Source organism: Vipera ursinii (assembly GCF_947247035.1).
Source record: "Vipera ursinii genome assembly, chromosome: 1".
Classification (NCBI taxonomy): domain Eukaryota; kingdom Metazoa; phylum Chordata; class Lepidosauria; order Squamata; family Viperidae; genus Vipera; species Vipera ursinii.
In genome coordinates this window covers 107,210,228-107,228,881 of record NC_139512.1, presented here as the reverse complement: position 1 = coordinate 107,228,881, position 18,654 = coordinate 107,210,228, and the positions used below count along the sequence as shown (strand labels likewise).

General features: G+C 39.4%; 1 protein-coding gene across 2 annotated transcripts in view; it reads left to right on the top strand.

The window, feature by feature from the left end:
- Positions 1-1,045: 1,045 nt before the first annotated feature.
- Positions 1,046-18,654, top strand: part of BRSK2 (BR serine/threonine kinase 2) — a gene marked incomplete at its 5' end in the record, with an annotated part of 480,261 nt that continues 462,652 nt past the window's right edge. For both annotated transcript variants that reach the window (XM_083348467.1, XM_083348466.1), the window contains one exon: positions 1,046-1,139. In XM_083348467.1, the coding sequence (XP_083204593.1) occupies positions 1,046-1,139 (94 nt within the window). The remainder of the gene's footprint in view (positions 1,140-18,654) is intronic.

Below are 18,654 nucleotides of genomic sequence, written 5' to 3'. Positions count from 1 at the left end.
CTTGCATAAGATTTTAGTGCTAGGAATTTGTCAAATGAAATCATGTTTTTCCTCCAGTTGAGTTCAACTTAATTTACTAACTCCATCCATTACTAACAAGATTTTACCCTGCTTAGGTTCTCATTTTAATTTTTTTTAGATCAGCTAACTCCCTTGAAATTCATTATAAGCCAAATCCACTTTATGACTCTCTTCTTATATGACTTACTTGTATTTAAAAAAAAGAAAAGAAAAAAAAGTATTCAGGTCTCCAGCATAATTTTCTTCTCCCTCCCTGTGATTTTCACGTCACAGCCTGAGCATCATTTCAGTGTAATTGGGATGGACAAAGGGCAGAAATTCGCTTGGATCCAGCAGATAAGAGAGAGGGGCTAGCTCTCCCTCCCTCCTGCTCTGCAGGCAAAGTTTGAAACAGGGCAGAGTTTGAAACGGGCTTCACCGCTGTCTCGATGAGACGGATCTCCTCCCCGTTTTATGGCTGTTGCCATTGGTTATACGATGCTCGGCATCCAGGCAAGAAGCGGCGACCGCGACCGATGCTAACGCAAAAGCAAAGGTAGTGGATGAAGGGGAGGAGAGGGGAGGGCAGACGGGCCGAGATGCTGTCAGGGATTGGCTGCGCCTCATGTCAGTCGGAGCGATGGGCCCCGGCGCTTCCGCTGCTCCAGCTCCCGCTGAGCAGCTCCTAGAGCGAACTGAAGCGTGCGGGTGCTCGGAGCCGGCATCATGCTTCTGATGCTCGGAGACTTCCCCCGCCCCTAAGCCCTGGCTACTCAGCGGTCCTGGGCATCCCTTCCCTAGCAGGACAGAGAGGAGGAGACGCGAGCGGGGGGAGGGGGGGAGGGAGAAAAAGCAAGAGTTAATTTTCCGCCAAGTGGACGACGATCAGCAGAAGAGTCAGAGAGAGAGAGAGAGAGAGAGACCGGGCGCTTTCCTTGCACGGCGGCCAAGTCGGAATTTAAGGAACCAGGCACGCAAAAGAGCCCGGAGCTTCCCCAAGCGGGATACCAGGCGCAGCATCGCGGCGTTACCCAGCCAGGTAGAAATGACCTCAACTGGCAAAGAAGGCAGCGCAGCTCAACACGCGCAATATGTTGGACCCTACCGCTTGGAGAAAACGCTGGGCAAAGGGCAGACAGGTGGGTTCCTCGGCAGCCGCAGCAGCAGCAGCAGCAACCCAGGGAGTAGGTGGCAGTCGCTGACATGACGGGAGATGGGAGAGTCCAGCCTGGCCGGTCTCCTTCTGGTCTTGTCGCTTGTGGCATCTCCTAGCAAGGGGTTTCTTGCCTTGTGGTTTTATTTTTATTTTTATTTTTTTTTTATTTGGTTTGGGGTGATTTACATCTTGTTTTAAAGCCCAGCTTGCTTTGTGTGTGGATCGCTCCTGGAAAGGGGTGGGTGTTCTGATGACAGTCAAAGTGCCGGTGGGGAGGGGCTGGTGGCATTGGTGGTGGTGGGGAAGAGAGAGGAGAAAGATACTCTCAGCTGCTGGTCAATTGGGCTTGGATTCAGTGCATGGCTTTCATTTCTTTTCTTTTTAAAAAAAAATCGTGGATCAAGAGGAGGAGGAGGAGGAGGAAACGGAGTCACCAGCAGTGTTTTATGACATCATGATTGAAAAGGGTGTAGTCTTGAAGGTGCAGTTAGTAGAGGTGTGGGGAAGGGGAGAGAACACATAGAGTGCAATTTATGGCACCGTCTTTGTTGATTATTTGGAAGGCAACCGAAATGGGAGCGGGGTGGTGACTAGGAAGATAAAAATATCCTGCCCTGGATATTCTTATTTTGATTTCCCACTACCACAATTTTCTGCTGCTAGAGGAAGATTCCCTGTTCTGCAGTAGATGCCAGAGATTTGTTGTTGTGGTTCTCCGAAAAGAACAATGGCAAGGAATATTAACAGAAGGAAATGGAGTGTGGGGCATTAGCTGGGAGCAGGTGTGTTTGCCCTCAATGATATAATTAGATCCCCTCAATGTATTCAACGTTTGGACTGGCTGGTTCTCTGCAGCACTAGATGCACTTCAAGGGCAGGCAAAGAGTAATGGCAAAGAAAGGGTCATGGCAAACATGACAAATCTCTGCCTGCCAGATTTCCCATATTTTGTTCTCCATTTTTGGTAACAGGTCCAGTTGGCCCTCTTGTTTGGCAGCCTTTGATTGAGAGACCCCAGAGTAAATTTCAGGTTCTCTGAAGTATCGTATTGAGAGATTAAAAAAAAGTAAGATAGACAGGTTCATACATTCATACCCTAGACTAGGTCTTTTTAGAAGCTTGTTCATGTTGTTCTTTATGGTGGGATGATAAAACATGGTGTATTGTGTTTTGCTCTCCTTTTTTAAAAAAAAAAAAAGAGAGAGAGATGAGCTTTGCCCATCTGTTGTCTAAAGGATTTAATAGGCGTTTCCATCTCCAGCTGCTGCCTCTGATCGTCTGTTTTCTTGTTGCCCTGCATGGCAGCAGCTCTGCAGTCCCTGCAATTTTCTTGGGGACAGAGTTGAAATCCAGATCTTTCTGTGAAATAGGCCAAGCTTTTCTGCAATGATTAAGTAGTGTGCAACCCTTCTCCACACTCTTTTTCTTCCTTCTACCTCAAGCCCCATAGCAACTGCTTGCTGGTCTTGTCAATGGGAAGGTTTCTGGGAAAAGTGCTGCTTTAAAACGGAAAGCGACTTTTATTTGTTTGTATCTTGCTCCTTCTCATATTGCAGTAGCTGGAAAATCTGTTCACCTTTACCCTCCAAAAAACTAAGGGCTAGGTTTTATTTTTTAATTATAGCTCCCGCCACTGTGAAATATATCTTGACAAGAATAGCAGAACTGAGGAATATTAAATTCCTGCCAAAATGATTGCAGTATTATGATGCACGGATTAAAAACCCTGGATGCTGTTTCCCGAGGTGATCTCTTGCCCTTTGCTATGACCATGTAACAGGCCTTAAATCTATGAACTCAAACCTTATCCTCATTACTGTGATTTTTGTCTACTTCCATTTGAGGTCTCCCACTCTGCTCCCCCCCCCAGTTTGGGTTATCTCAAAAGCAACTACAATAGCAGAATTTCAGATTGATGATTCTTGAAAAGCTTTGCCAGAAATACATTTCTCTGAGTTCAGAGGGAGTTGCAAGTAAGTAAAGGAGCAAAAGATTGCAACCTATAGATCTAGATCATACGTACTTTGGGGTATTATTCTGCTAAAGGGTTAACTGCAGTTTGTCCTCCCCCTTCCTTCACTAATCTTCCAATCTTCCTTCTGAGTGATTAGAGTGGGAGAGAAAGGGGGGAGGGGGGAGGAGGAGGCAGAGCCTGTATTAAGAGAGATGCTGTGGTCTACTTTTGCTGGTCTTTGAGGATCCGACTTAGAGCAAAATTGTTTTTTGTGATTTTACAGGAAACTGTAAATGAGCTTCCACTCTTCCGGTCCTGATGCACACAAATGTTCATACAGTGCTGTAATACACAGATAAAATGTAAATGTGTTTTAAAGACCTCAGGAATTACTGGTATATAGGGTTTTAATTCTATGCTCACTTGCTTGGAAGGTTGGGAAGTAGAACTACTGAAATTAGTGAGATCTTCTTCTGAAGAAAAACACACATTGAATTGGAAATATTTGTTTCCTTTCTCCCATATTACAAATCAATACATTAAGTAATTTGTGGACATTTTTTTTTTGCTACGGTAGTTAGAATTTTGGAAAAAAATCAGTGATACACAGGCAAGTGATTCCATTTTTGTCTATCATTCCTAGTTTCCTGAAAAGGAGAAGAGGGCATTTAGTAAGCTTTTGGTAGGGAGTATCTGAACATGTAGTTGTTCACTGAGGTTTAATAATCTTGAGCTCAAGAAGCTGGCAGTTCAATAAAGTTGTGTAGACAGTTTGCAACTCAAGCAGAATCATACCATACAAAGAAGGAAAAATGAGACATAGAAATGTTTGCTGACATTTTAAAGATAATTTCATGAAATGTATCATGAAATCAGCAACCACCCCGAGTTATCCTGAGGTAAGATGGAAGGCCAATACATTTTATAAATAAATAAATATTCTATCGTCTCTGTTTTCCTGTAACTTCAGTTTTGTTTGTACGCTGTTCTCCTCCTCCTCCCCCTACTTAACTTGCAAAGTGTTTTTACTATAAAGTTCTTCTTTATTTAAGTTCAGGACCATCTATTTCCTTTTCTATAAAATATAGAAGCTCAAAGCTAAATATTTGGGAAGGCAAATGCTCATCTCAGTCACATTTGAACTTTGAACTTCTTTAGGTTCTGTGTAGTTTTAAATGGCAAGGTTGATAAATGAGCATGAAACGAGGAGATTTTAACAGGCAAGAAGTTCAGTTGCTATATCTATGCAGCCATGATGAAATCTACTCTTGCATGTGCAAAACTGACCTGGCAAACCATATTCAGGACACGATACATTTTAGGGCTCTGGATGATGACAATGCTAATTCTCCTTCAGAGAAGGGAAAGCAAAGCTTGCCCGGTAGAGTTTGGCATATTAGGCCTGCAGCAAACGATTGATGTCACAAAAGGAGGATTATGGTCTCCTGGTTTCAAAAGCAAGAGAAGGGTGCTGAGGAAAGGGCTGCATAACATTTGCCTGCAGTCTTGCTATAATACGGACAGTGTGGCAAAACCCCGGGGGAAGAAATTCTTAATAATGCAGTGTAAGAATTCCATGAATGTATAATTAAATTAGATTGTTGTAGTAGTCAGACAATTGCCCCTTTGTTATTGTATAAAGCAGAGTTCTAAAGGGTTGGGCTGTTGTTTTCTAAAACTTGACTTGCAGGGAATCCATTCAATAGGAGGAGAGATGCAATAAATAGAGTGATAATATAATTTTACAAATGTGATTATTAGATTATGAGGAAACATCTTGAAAATGTTGACACAAACCAATTGCTTTTAAAGGGACGAGCAAGTGTTGGTTCACTTTGGACTGAAATACTGCGGCATACTTAATTATAGGACATTTACACTGTAATTAACTGTAATGAGCAAAAATGTAGTGTTTTGTGTTTGCCGTAACACACCAGGAAATATTTGTGCTTAAATAACAATCCCAATTCAGAAGTATTATTCAAATGAAGCTAAATTGTCTTTAATTTGGCATGGCTGGTGATTTATATGAAAGTGATATTTCAAATATTTCTTATAATGTGGTTTTATTTAGAGTTAGCAATATCTTTATATTTTGTTTTCACTTGACTGGTCTTTATATATCTGTTTTAACACTCCAGTTCTCAGATATTTTAAAGACATATTTGGGGATATTGCACTCGTTTTACTATTGGAATATCCTAACCTCAACACTTATATGCCAGCATTATAGCAAGTTAATAGATCTAAATTACATTTCATGATCCTTTGGTTGTTATTAATGAGGTCATGATGAACTTGATATTTTTCCTTCCTAGTTGGATGTCTTTTTCTTTTTCAGCAACAGTTCTCAACTTTTGATGGCACGTTTTTTTCCTGAAAGCGATTTAGTGAATATAATTCAGATTCTAAACCTATTCAGAAGCATATACTATTGGGATAATGGATTTCATTTCTGAAATTGCTTTGGTTGTTTGTTTCTGTATAATTTAGACTGAACATTCCAATTTGAAATGAATTTCAATTATTACATTTGCTAGAAGGCCTCAAAACTGTAATCAAGCAAGCATGGAAGATAACAGCTTGAGGAAGACTAGTCTAACCGTATCAATTTGGGTTGAGACCTTTCTAAGTGATGTCACTGCTTTAGTCATATAATTGGCTTGCCTTTGCTGATAGATGGAGCTGAGTGGACTTTCTACTCTATACTTTTCAACCTTAAAATCATGGTATCCTAAAGTTTGGTAGGATTAGAAAAGGAAGACATCATTTTGTGGTTCCTCCAATGGTAATATTACTTAGACTTATACACCGCTCATAATGCTTTACCATACTGTCTGAGTGGTTTACAAAGTTAGTAACAATTGTCCCCAACAATCTAGGTTCCTATTTTACTGACCTTGGAAGGAAGGAAGGACAAATCAATCTTGAGCCCTGCTAGGATTGAACTCCTGGCGTTGGGCAGAGTTAGCCTGCAATACTGCATTCTAACCACTGCGCCACCAAGGCTCACCAATCCCATTGAACAAGATTTGTAGGCCCAAATTAAGTTGCTTTCCTATATTCAGAACAACCCTCTTCAATAGGTACTTCCCATTTGCATTAGCATGCAATTTTTAAAATTTTTAGCATGGCTAATTCCAATTCCCAGAATGCTCAGCAATGACCACTTAGCAGAGTGCTTCGTTTGGGGTGAACTGTTCTAAACTATGTAATATCAAGACGATTTTTCAGAGAGATTGCAAGAGGGATGCTCTCAGTAAATTACTGCTACCCAACCCAATTATTTTCTGCTTGCACTAAAACAGGGGTGTCAAACTCAATTTCATTGAGGGCCGCATCAGCATTGCGGTTGCCCTCAGGGGGCTGGGCGGGTGTGGCCAGGGTGGGTGTGGCCTACTGGGTGGGTGTGGCTAGAGTGCGTATGGCCTACTGGGTGGGCGTGTGCAGCTCTACATCGTTTGCATCAAGGGTGCCTATGGGGGCCTGGGCAGGAGTGGGACAGATCTGAGGGTCTCTGGCAGAAGGAGGGTCTCTGGGCCAGGGCCAAGGCAGTGGGGGCCGTTCCCTCACTGTTTCCAGGATGGCTTTGCGGGCCACATGAAACCACTTTGTGGGCCGGATCCGGCCCCCGGGCCTTGTGTTTGACATGTCTGCACTAAAAGAACGTAGCCTGATGCCTGAATTAAAACCTAGAAGTGGTAATGTATGCAAAAAAACCTAACTATCAAAACTTAATAAAGATAAGGGTGGGCATACTGGCAATATGTAAAGAGGGATTAGATTTGCAGCATCTTCTGCTAAATGTTTTGAGAGTGCACAGCTTCGCACTTCGAAAATAAAACAGGACTCCTCGTTACTCTGGCATCAGTTGTGGCCAGAAAAACTTTATCTACAGTACTGGTAGTTACGTTTCGGGTTCCAGCTTAGGACTTTGGCCTCTGTGATAAACTACTGTTATTCTGTAGAAAATTAAGAAACTTGCATTGGCATAAATGTATATTAGTTGTTGTGCAGACTTCTCATTTGCTCAGATATTAGAGAACTAACCCTCTTACTGTTTCCTTTACTTTTGGTTTTGTCTGTATTAAAACAATACCTTATGATTATGACTGAGATACGAACTTGGTGAGAAAATAAATCCATATTGCCTTCTGGAATAGCAAGAGTTTTCTTAAACATTTTCTGAATTTGACCTAAACGTATCAGAATTTTCCTACCTTTCAGAAGAGTTGCTTGCTAATGAAAATGTTACTTGGAAAAGTAGGTACATCTTGTCCTTTCTTTAAGGAGTTAAAATGAATTAAATTCACTATGATTTTCAAATCATAAAGCCTTTTCAAGAGCTGACTTGATTTTTTTCCCCTTGTTTGAGGGAACATATTGATGAGTCTATCCTTTCTGCAAGGTGCCAAATACCATACCAACAAATTTTCTTAATCAGGCGTAGGTTCTAAAAGTCAATAGTCCATAAAATGCAAACATGGAGATGTAGGAATGTATCCTATTGGCTTTACAGCTCAAATACAGCTTTTCTGCCTTTTGAGGAGCCAATCAAGCATCATGGTACGCAGATAATTGTCTTTTTTGCAATAGAGGAAAGCTTCAGTTCTAGGACTTCTGAAAACACACAGTGCTTCAATGTATAAACATCTCAATCATGACCAAATGAAAAAATATATAATTTAAGATTCATAAATGGTTGTAAATGTCCTGGCAGCCATGTCTTCTGTTCTGAATTAGGTCTTCTTTTTCAAAAGTAGCATGAGAACCGGTAAAAGTACTTCTAGTTTGGCACCACTCCCTGTAGTTGGCAACAACTAGCAGAAGTAAAATCTGCAGGGACTCCTTTCCTTCCTTTCCTATAGATCAAAGCTCACATTCCTAATAAATAAATAATCCACTTAAAATCCAAATATGGATTTATTTTCTCACCAAGTTCGTATCTCAGTCATAATCATAAGGTATTGTTTTAATACAGACAAAACCAAAAGTAAAGGAAACAGTAAGAGGGTTAGTTCTCTAATATCTGAGCAAATGAGAAGTCTGCACAACAACTAATAGTGAATTTAATTCATTTTAACTCCTTAAAGAAAGGACAAGATGTACCTACTTTTCCAAGTAACATTTTCATTAGCAAGCAACTCTTCTGAAAGGTAGGAAAATTCTGATACGTTTAGGTCAAATTCAGAAAATGTTTAAGAAAACTCTTGCTATTCCAGAAGGCAATAAAAACTTAACTTTTTAAGAGTGTGTTTAAAACTTAGAGCTGTAGTATGAGCTGGTCGATGCAAGATATTTGTTTTAATGCTGTCCTGTGACTGCCTAAAGGTGTTTCAATGTTGTTTTAAAGATTTATATTTTGGGGGTTATTTAGCTTTTTAGGAAAACTGCCGAGAATTTTGGAAAACACCATAAATTTCAGTAAATTAAATTAATAAATTTAAGCAATAGGAAATACAATTTGAAACTCAGAAGAACAAAACACAGACACAGGCAGACAGAAACACATAAGCAATAAAGTTATTTTCGCCTTGTAGCAATTGCTGCGATTGTTTTGAAATATGCAGGCCATTTGTGTGATTTTCGTTTGCTAAAGTGTCTCATGAAAGAAGGATCATGTTATTTATATACTTGAATCTTAAATATTGCCAGGGTTAAATTTTAAGAAATTAACTTGGCTACATTATTAAGATAATTTCTCCCTGTATAGTCTTTTTTCCATTCAGCTATTTTTTTTAACAAATTGTCATTTAAATTAACAATCATAAAATGAAGTGACTCAGAAGGTGATCCATAGTGACTAACATTACCATGCCAATTAATTTCACCAATAGTAATAGCACGTAGGTAATCTGAAACAGAAACTGATGCTAGTATGAGTATTGTTAAAAACACTCTGCATTCAGATGAAAATAACAGTACTCATTTAAAGGACTAGTGGCCTTTTAGTGTAGTGGCAAAGATACTGGGCTGGGAAACCATCAGACCATCAGACCTAGACTTCTCCTAGGTATCAAAGCTGGTCAGATGTAGGAGAAGAGCAGGTAAAGTTGTTGAATGTGCCATCAACTCAGAGCCAGTTACATTGTCAGAAACTGTCCAAATCCACCACCCCCTTGAATTCTGTTGACCCTTATCTGGTGCCAATTTAGTATTGAACTTTACTTGACTAGGTTGTTGTGTGCAGGCTTGAGCATTACATCTTTGAACTGCAGATTAACATATGGTCTTAACAACAACTATTCTCAGTCTAACTCACCTCCCAGGATTATTGTTGTGGGGAAAACAGGAGACAGGACCATTAAGCATGTACACAGCCTTGTGTTGATCAAAAATAAAGGTAGGATAAAAATCCAATAAATAACTTTTCTTCACTTTGCTTTTGAGTTTGGTTTAATTTGCTTTGCTGTGCTGTAAGATCAGCCGCTCTAATGGATGTTTTTACATAAACAGGATGATCTTGTAGATTTGAAATATGAAATACTGCGATTAGAAGCACTGCAGGTAAATTCTGTTTCTGTCTTAAGATATCCTATGCTCATGGAAATATAACTATAATGGCATAATCGGAGGTGGTGACCCTTTGAGAGCTGTATGCAACGAAATTTCATTTTGATGTATGCCGATTGGTGTACATTCAAAGTGACAATAAAGTTATCATCATCATCATCATCATAAAGTTATCATCATAATCCACATATATAACAGTGATCATATTACCAGACTCAGGACAACCCTTGGGTTGCAGACATCCAACATTTTGAAGATAAGTCTTCTTGGGAACGTGTAGCGTCCACTGGCACATTGTAACTAGTAGGCAAAACTAAGTTAGTAGGCAAAAAAATGAGAGTTGGACAGGAGATAAAATAGACTGGTTGGAAAAGGAGGGGGAACAGGTATATAGGCATAAAACATGGATAAAATAAATAATCTCATTGGTGGTTCACTTCCTGATTCATACAAAATAAGCTATATTAAAATTTTACCATGATCAGAAATGTAGACTGCATATAGGCATAAAAGGATGCATGATTTTTAAAAAATATAATTGAGTGACCTTCCCTACAGTTTTACATCCACCAAAAATCCAGGAAGGAAATGTAGATATGGGGAGGTAATGGAATGGTTTTAATCAAAGCACATTTCACTGCATTAAGGCAATCTAAATCATACTAAGTGTCATGACGTTATCAGTGGTGCTGGGATTACATAACTGAGCTGAGGAGAAACGAAATGGAAGTAGAAAAACAAAGTTTATGAAATCAGCCCATGTAAGTTACAGGACATTTTGAAATTCAGCTTTTTTAAAATGCTTCAGGAATTGTTGATTGAAAGCTATGATGTCATTAGCTTGAAGCAATACATTAATATTGCTTACATTGGTAGATCAGCAGAAAGAAAATGATAACTTCAGCAAGTCATTGTCCAAAAGGGACTATGTTTATTCCTGAAAATTGGTTCTCTAGCTCAGTCTCTGATGTCCATTGATTGATCTGAGAGCCAGACAAAAAATTAACCCTGAATGGTAGCAAGCAGAAGTTACTGTTTTTCTACTGTCTAAAGTCTAGTATTTCTTTTCTACATGTCTAATAGTCATTAGGGTTCCATCTGAGCAAAGCGTCCAAATGCTAAGCAGATCTGTTCATGCCAGTATTTTATGGAGTGCATTCTTTACAGACTGGAGAAACTAACTCATGTCATGAAGTGACATGAGTTTCCTTCAAATTGGTTTCTTTGGGAAAAATAAACTTTTTGAAATTTCAAACCAATTGTATTATGGTTTGGATTGTACTCCTTTGTGGTTTGTTGGATTAGAAACAATCCAGTAAGCCTAACAGAGGAGCTTAAAAAACATAAAAAGAACATAAACCACTGCTCTCTTTCTTCATGTACAACATTTTTATTACTGGGGACAAATCTTGCAGACACTCCATAAACAAAGAGTGTCCATCATTAATGGATCATTTACACATATCATTGTTTGGGTAAAGACAACTGCATAATTCCCTCTTTTAATAAAGTAGTCCATTATTCAAACTCATTTGATCATTGAATTTAAATCTGTGCCTTACATAGAAGCAGATGCTAACTTTCTCAGTCTCATTTCTAATTTAAATCTATATAATGATTTCGTCTCCATTTCTGCAGCCTGATTCTTGTATCTATCTGCTCACTGTTGAATATGCACTTCCTCATTATTGATTTCTTATCTGATGTGACATAGCTGGTTCACCTGGTTGGTTGAGCATTTCTGGGTTTTGATTTTGTATGTTATGGCTCCAATCCAAAAAGCCATCAACGGGGCAAAGAGTGATGTGCTTATGTGCCCATCAGACAGATGGCCACCTTTGATGTCAAACACTTGTTTGAGAGGAAAAAATGGAGCTTGAATTTACTCATTCTTCCAAACCAAATGATTGGAGAGAATTTTTTTTGGCAAAGCTGACTGCATCAATCCATCTAGGTATTGGGCTGGTTCCATTGCAGTATGGATATTCAGGTGCCATCCTCTTTATGTGATTTTGTTATAATTGATGGAATGGTTGTACAGTTTTACCCTTCAGACTGGCACTTCCAGTTAATGGATCCCAAGTAAAAAAGCTAGGAGAGAAATTCATTTGTAAATCTAATCAGTCCATATATATGAAAGTTTAATGCATCAGCTGGTTTCATTCCAACAACATGAGCCATTCATAAATGTCTATTACATACATACAGCTTTTCTTATGCTGGATAACTCAGTTGGTTTATTTGTACAAGGAAATTTTTAACTTTGTGTTTTTACTACAAAACAATTACTTAATGTAAAAATTATTATTATTAGTATACATAGGAAGAATATTGTCATTATTTCATTTATTAACCTGTTGTTTGGTTATAAATCAGTAGGCTAATGCCATTTAACATTGTGAATAATTGCTGTATGCTATAACTACAGTATAGTTATAAATTATGACAATTTATCTACTTTTTTCACCTACTAAGTATCCAAAGTAATATGGCAGAAATTAATATTTATTCTGAGCTCAAGGCTCATTGATTGCATGGTGTATCTTAGAATTAGTCTCATGTGTGATATTTTCCTACTTCACAGAAACTATGCTGGGCAGATGCATTATAATACTTTTCTCTTCTCTTGAAGAAGCAATCTAACCTCAGCTACCACACATACCCTTAAATTCCACATCCTAAAGAAGGATTCGTCCTCGATTTATTCTAAGCATGGGCTTAGCTTCTTAACAAAAACTGAAACATTGAAAATATGGTATTTTGGGCAATAATTTCATATTCTTGGTCACACAGTCAGATTCAGGATCAAGTATTGCCCCTGAACAAGTTCTGTTTCTGTTCTCTTCTTATCTCCTGTGTGTTCATATAATAAAGTATAGTCATTAAGACTACAAGTAAAGAATTGACCAAAACTAAAAATAAGTGCATAGAAGTAGAAGTCTTAAGTATAACAAGACTGAGTAGTTTCTTCAATAATCTTTTTTATGACACAGATATTAAATGTCTACCCTTTCTTATAGGAGTTGAAGGCACCACATTTAATTCTCCCTCCTCTGATTTTTCCCCCCTCACCATGATGGTGGTGAGGTAAGTTGAGCACAGAGATAATGGTTGGCCTAAAGTCACCCAAATGAGCTTCTGTGGCTAAGAGTGGACTTGGACCTGGATCTTAGTGCAGCAATTTAACTACTATGCTACATTTATTCTCACTTGCATATATTAGTGATAGACATAAAAAGTGATACAGCACGTGTAAAATGTTGTATTACGTTACAATATATAACGGTGGAAAAGACAATAATAGAAGCCCTGTCCCAGAACATTTCTTACTGGGCATATTATATCATCAGTCACCATTATAAATTAGTGCAAAGTCTGCCAGATTATTCATACAAAATAAAAGTAAACTGGTGCCAATCGTAGGGATGATTAATCATTAGAATTCTAACAAAAGAGTCTGGGATATACAGTTCTGGACTGTAAAAATATATCTTGAGGTGTTGATTCTTTCAAACAAAACTGAGTTGGTAAGTGAGAAAAATGCCTTTAAAGGGTTGTCTGTTTTTATATCTTCGTACATTCACAGACAGAGATAGAATGGTGGGTATAACTGTATTTTCAAGGGTTTTACTTTTTATTTATTTACGATTCCAGAGGTTAGTTGGAAACTGTTTTCAGACAGCCATTTAGTAAATGTGTTTCTGGCTGCCTGCACAATTTATCAATAACTGTCTCTCTACTTCCTGAGGCTTGGCTACTTGTAAGACTACAGTTTTTCAGAAAAAAAAATTCTTGGAAGTAAAGAGGAAGATATGATCTTGAGTTCATTTCAATTCTGTGATCAACACTTACTTACACAACGCATAGTGATTTTTCAGTTCATTTTATCATAACATGAAAAGTCACAAAACCCCAATTCTCTAACCTGTTAATTAAAATTGTTTCTGACTGCTACATGATGATGAAGGCTTGTAGATAGCCTATATGTTTACCTTGAAAAAATGATAGATCTGGGTTTTCAAATATGACTGATTGCTAATGAGACAATAATGGCTTGACCTTAGTAGAAGCTTCCTCCCTGAGGCAAGATTTTTAATTTAAAGGGAATATAATACTTACCTGATTCTAAATACATCATCACATTTCCAGCACTACGAAGGGCAAGTCAATGGTACTTCTATCCAACTGAATGTTGATTAAAAAAGATCAGCTTGTGATGTGCTTGCCCCGGGTTTATAGTAATTTTTCAGTATCTGTTCTCTAAAGAAATTCAAACTTGGTTGTGCTCCAGGATGTGTTGACATACCAAAGCAACTGTTGCATTTTCTCAAGCTCTTATACTGGAATAACATATTAGGACATATACCTATACCACAGGACTGCAACCCACGGCTCCGGAGCCGCATGCGGCTCTTTTAGCCGTCTCCTGTGGCTCCCAGTCATCTGCCATGTGCTGTCCAAAAAAAAAAAAAAAAGTGGGACTAAAAAAGTTCAACCAATCAATTCAAATATGCAGGGTAGGTGCATATGGCTCCACTCTTCAGTCAAACCCTGTTCTGCGCATGAGCGCATGTACGCACATGTGCACACATTTTTTGCGGCTCCCAGTTTTTCCTTTTATGAGGGAACCGTTTCTGAGTGGCTCTTTCACTGTTTCAGGTTGCTGACCCCTGACCTATACCAACAGTTGTGTAGCTGGTCAGTAGGAATATATAACTGAGATGTGAATATGATCATTCAATACTTTATTATAGGAGAATTTAACTCCTATGAAATTAGAATTTGAGAGAGATATTTAAGTTTATCAAATTGTGCTTCTTCACCATGCCTAACATTTCTTTGTAATAGGATCTCCCTCCATGGGGGGGAGGGGTACGGTGGCTCAGTGATTACAGACAAATACAGACTCAAGCTGGAAAGCTGACAGCCCAGGTTCAAGACCTGAGCGCTGCCCAATGGGGTGAGCGCCTCTTACTAGCCCCAGTGCTTGCCCATCTAGCAGGTTGAAAGCATGCAAATGCTTTCCCACAACTTTGGTGGGAAGGTAACTGTGTTTCATGTGCCTCGGTGTATAGTCATGTTGGCCACATGACCACAGAAAATGTTTCCAGATAATGCTAGCTCCCTTGACTAAGAAATGGAGATGAGTACTGTTCCCCCTAGAGTTGGAAACGACTGGATAGGGGAAATCTGCCAGGAATGTTCTTGTCTTAATATCTGTCTACTTTGTAAAAGTTGAATGAAGTTTTTCTATTAGCTTCATTCTGTACAATCAGAGATTGGCAAAATTCAGATTACTGAAATATACTGACCCCAAAAGACCCCTCTTAAATCTTCATTCTCATTGCTAAATTATTAAATGTACAAAATAAAATGATTTTGTTACATGTTGGTAGGGTTCTGCAACCCATATATTTATAGCTCTCATTGTGGTTTGATACAAGTGATGTGACGTAATACCACAGAAGCAACTAAAATCTGAACAGCCAGTAAAAAAAAAAGGAATGTATTTCTTCCTGTACAATTTCTATTATTTCTACCACTTTCTACCATTTCTCATATGAGAAATGAAGAGACGTTGTTTTAAATATAACATTTGATTGTGCAAAGTAGTATTTAAAATTCTATACTCTTAAATGACATGTTAATGCCTTACAGCAGGGGTAGGCAACCTTGGCTCTTTTATGACTCGTGGACTTCAACCCCCAGAATTCCTGAGCCAGCCATGCCTACCCCTGCCCTACAGTAATAAAAAGTCCTTTCTGAGAATGAAGTTTTGAAGTAGACCCATGGAGAACTATTGTGCTCAACAACAGATTGTGTGATGGACTACAGTGAAATGGCACTTTCCCAGGAAGGAGGAAGCACGTGTCAAGTAGTGGTGCAAGACAGGAGATAACCCAGCCTGGACGGGATACAGGCAAAGAGATTTAAGATAGCCTAAATTCCCCCTAGAACTTCTGGGGTATAGTTAAAAAAGGTTTAGTCTGGCAAGATTCTGTCTACATTGTATGAGCAAATAAATAATTGTACTATGGCACTCTTGGACTGGGCCTCTCAGATATGGACTTTAGAATTTGATCTGTGAAAGGGAAAAAGTTCACATTTCTCATTCTCATGCTAGATCTGTAATATTTCATCTCCTCTTCTCTGCTAGAAAGAAGCTATTTAATGCCCAAGAGATGTTTGCCTGCAGTTAGGCAAGACTAGGCTTAGAATGCTAGTTTCCTTTATCTAATGGTGCTTGGTTAAAAGTGCCCTGCCATCTGTTACCTTGTGTTTTTGGTTTATTCGCATTTCTTTTGTAGAGGAGGGCTGCTGCATGGGCTGTATTTACTCTGTGCTCTGTAAGACTTCTATGCATTGTATTGGAAGGCAGCATTGTGATAATGAAAGTTAAGCTCTGATCTCTGCTGGATACAGAGTGTTTTACAGTACCTTCAGTGCTGAGGGCCCTGCCATTTGCTAGCAATCACTAAGTGCTCACTGCCACTACAGTACTTTTAAAATCTTTTCCTTTGTTTCTTCCCCCCGTTGCACTTAGTTCTCAAGAAGAAACTCTTGCCCACAGATTCATTGCAGACTAGTGTACCTTTCCCTGGAAGTAGAAATACGGCTCTTGATAGCGACACCACTCTTTACAGCACTGGTTATATTAATTCTTTCAAGAAAAAACATCAGCCTATTGATACGATCATTCTAGAGCAGACATGTCAAACTCGCAATGTCACATGGCATATCGGAACTTTTTCCCCATTGCCGGCAATGGGGTGGGCACGGTTTCCTCGTGATGCGTCCGGCCCGCGGGCTGGCAGTTTGACACCCCTGTTCCAGAGCCTGATCATTCCAGTACTTGATCATTAAAAGCTATGAAAAAGAGCAAATCTGAGCACACTGCATTGTTTGTCAGTATTTCTCTTGGGCAGTGATACAGTCTAGTCCTGTGGTTCTTAACATGTGGTGTGTGCATCCTCAGATAGTTTGCCACAATTCATAGGCCAAGAACCTGCTTGTTATTTTTGCCTGCCTCTGCATGAGTGCCTATAGTCAACTATTGAGACTGTCTCAATGCCTCAGTCCGTGCTTCCCTCTGCATGTGGACAGCCAGCTAGTGGAAAGTATTGTATGTTTGCTGCCTCCACCTCAGTTCTCCATGCATGCTAACAATCAGCTGGAAAAATTCTGCATGCCATTTCAACTCCTGCCTCTCTATGCATGCTGACAGCCTGTGACAGGCTGCTCACTGCTCTGCCTCCTAATGCACGCCCAACAATCTGCTGGTAATAGCTTGCTTGCTGCCTTAGTTCCTGCCTCTTTGTGCAGCTGGTTCAGAGCATATTCACCTGCCTTCACCCTGTCATCTTGTGCATGCCAACAGTCAGCTGGCAGGAGTCTACGTGCCACCTTACTCCTCCATCTCCTGCATGCTGATAGCTAGTGAGAGTCTTTTAACGCTTTTGCTTCCTGATCAACATTTAGTCCCTACCTTCCTGTGTCCCAAGAATAGAATGGTGGCTGAAAATTGGTTCCCTGAAGTATACAAGTGACAATACATGTAGCAACATAAGTACTAAATTTCAAAAAAATACCCTACAATAGTGAACAGTGCTGTTACCAAGAGTTCGTCTGCACATTTTGTGTCAATGATCTCACATCAGCAACTAAAAGAGAAAGGTGTAAATAGAAAATAGGAGGATGAATATATAAAAATGGCTTGTCATTTGGGATCCACTTGTTCCTAGCCCACAGCATGCCGACTTCTACTGAAATGTTTTTTGGAACTTTGATGTTATGTATGCTGATAACAACAAGAATACTCTATGCAGCAAAATGGAAGGATACTTTGATTCCCACAATGGACCAATGGCTGCAAAAGTTTATGGAGTAGAAGAGATGACCAAATCGACTGTTTTGATTAAAGAAAAGAATACATCTTTGTTTCTACTTGGAAACCACTTTTGGACGTTATGCTTGAGGTGGAAAAAATGAATTTGGGTTTTGCTGATTAGATAAGTTTGTTGTTGTAGAAATGGTTAATATATATTTTTATGTAAAAGTAAAAAGTGTCGGAAGTCAATGGTTTTCCTTTTTTCCCCTCCCTTACCCTACACTTTTTTCTCTCCCTCCTCTCCTTTTCTCCTTTCCCATTATTTTAATTTTTCTTTGTATTTGTGTTTTTAAACTTTGATAAAATTCATAAAAATTGGAAGTCAGTATGCTGATTTTTATTGTACATTCTTGAGCAGCAATTTTGTGTTAAGAGTTGTTATTACAAGAATAAGATATGTAAAATAAATGAAATTCAGTTGTTTTTTTAACGTGTCTGTATGTGTGCCTCCAGATAGGTGCAACATTTAGTTTTAAGAGGCCTTTAAAATTGAACAGATAGGAAGGCACAGGCAGACGCAATCATAACCATAATCCAATTCACCAAAAAATGTGAGCTCCCACACTTTTAATAATGAAAATGTGCCAGTGGCGTAGCGTGGGGGGTGCAGGGGGGGCCGGCCGCACCGGGCGCAACATCTGGGGGGGGGCGCGCTAGCATTCGCAGCTCTCTGCCCCTGCCTGGCTCACTCACTCTCTCTCACTGCAGTGCTGGCTGTGTGAATCCGATCCGAGCCGCCGAGTCGCCGCCCACTGTGGAGGGGGGTGGTGCCAGGCGTGCGGTTAGGGGGCGCAAATTACTTGCCTTGCTCCGGGTGCTGACAACCCACGCTACGCCACTGAAATGTGCAGGTGGGCTCCATTGGATTGTCCCTGCTTTTTGTGAGTGTTTATTAATAGTCCACAATTGAAGAGAAAAATGGTTCTGTCACCAAGGTAAAAATACTGAATATTTTAAATGTGAAAAAAGCAATGTTCAGTTGGCTCTTCAATCTACAAGCTGGCCTGCTAGGATGATATGCATGGTTATTAAGGCTGTGCACTTCTGGGGATTCAGTCTTAAAGATGTACTTTAAGAAAACGTGGAAGCACAAATGTAACATACTGCAACATATTAAAGCAGTCGTGTTTTTTCCCCCAGGAT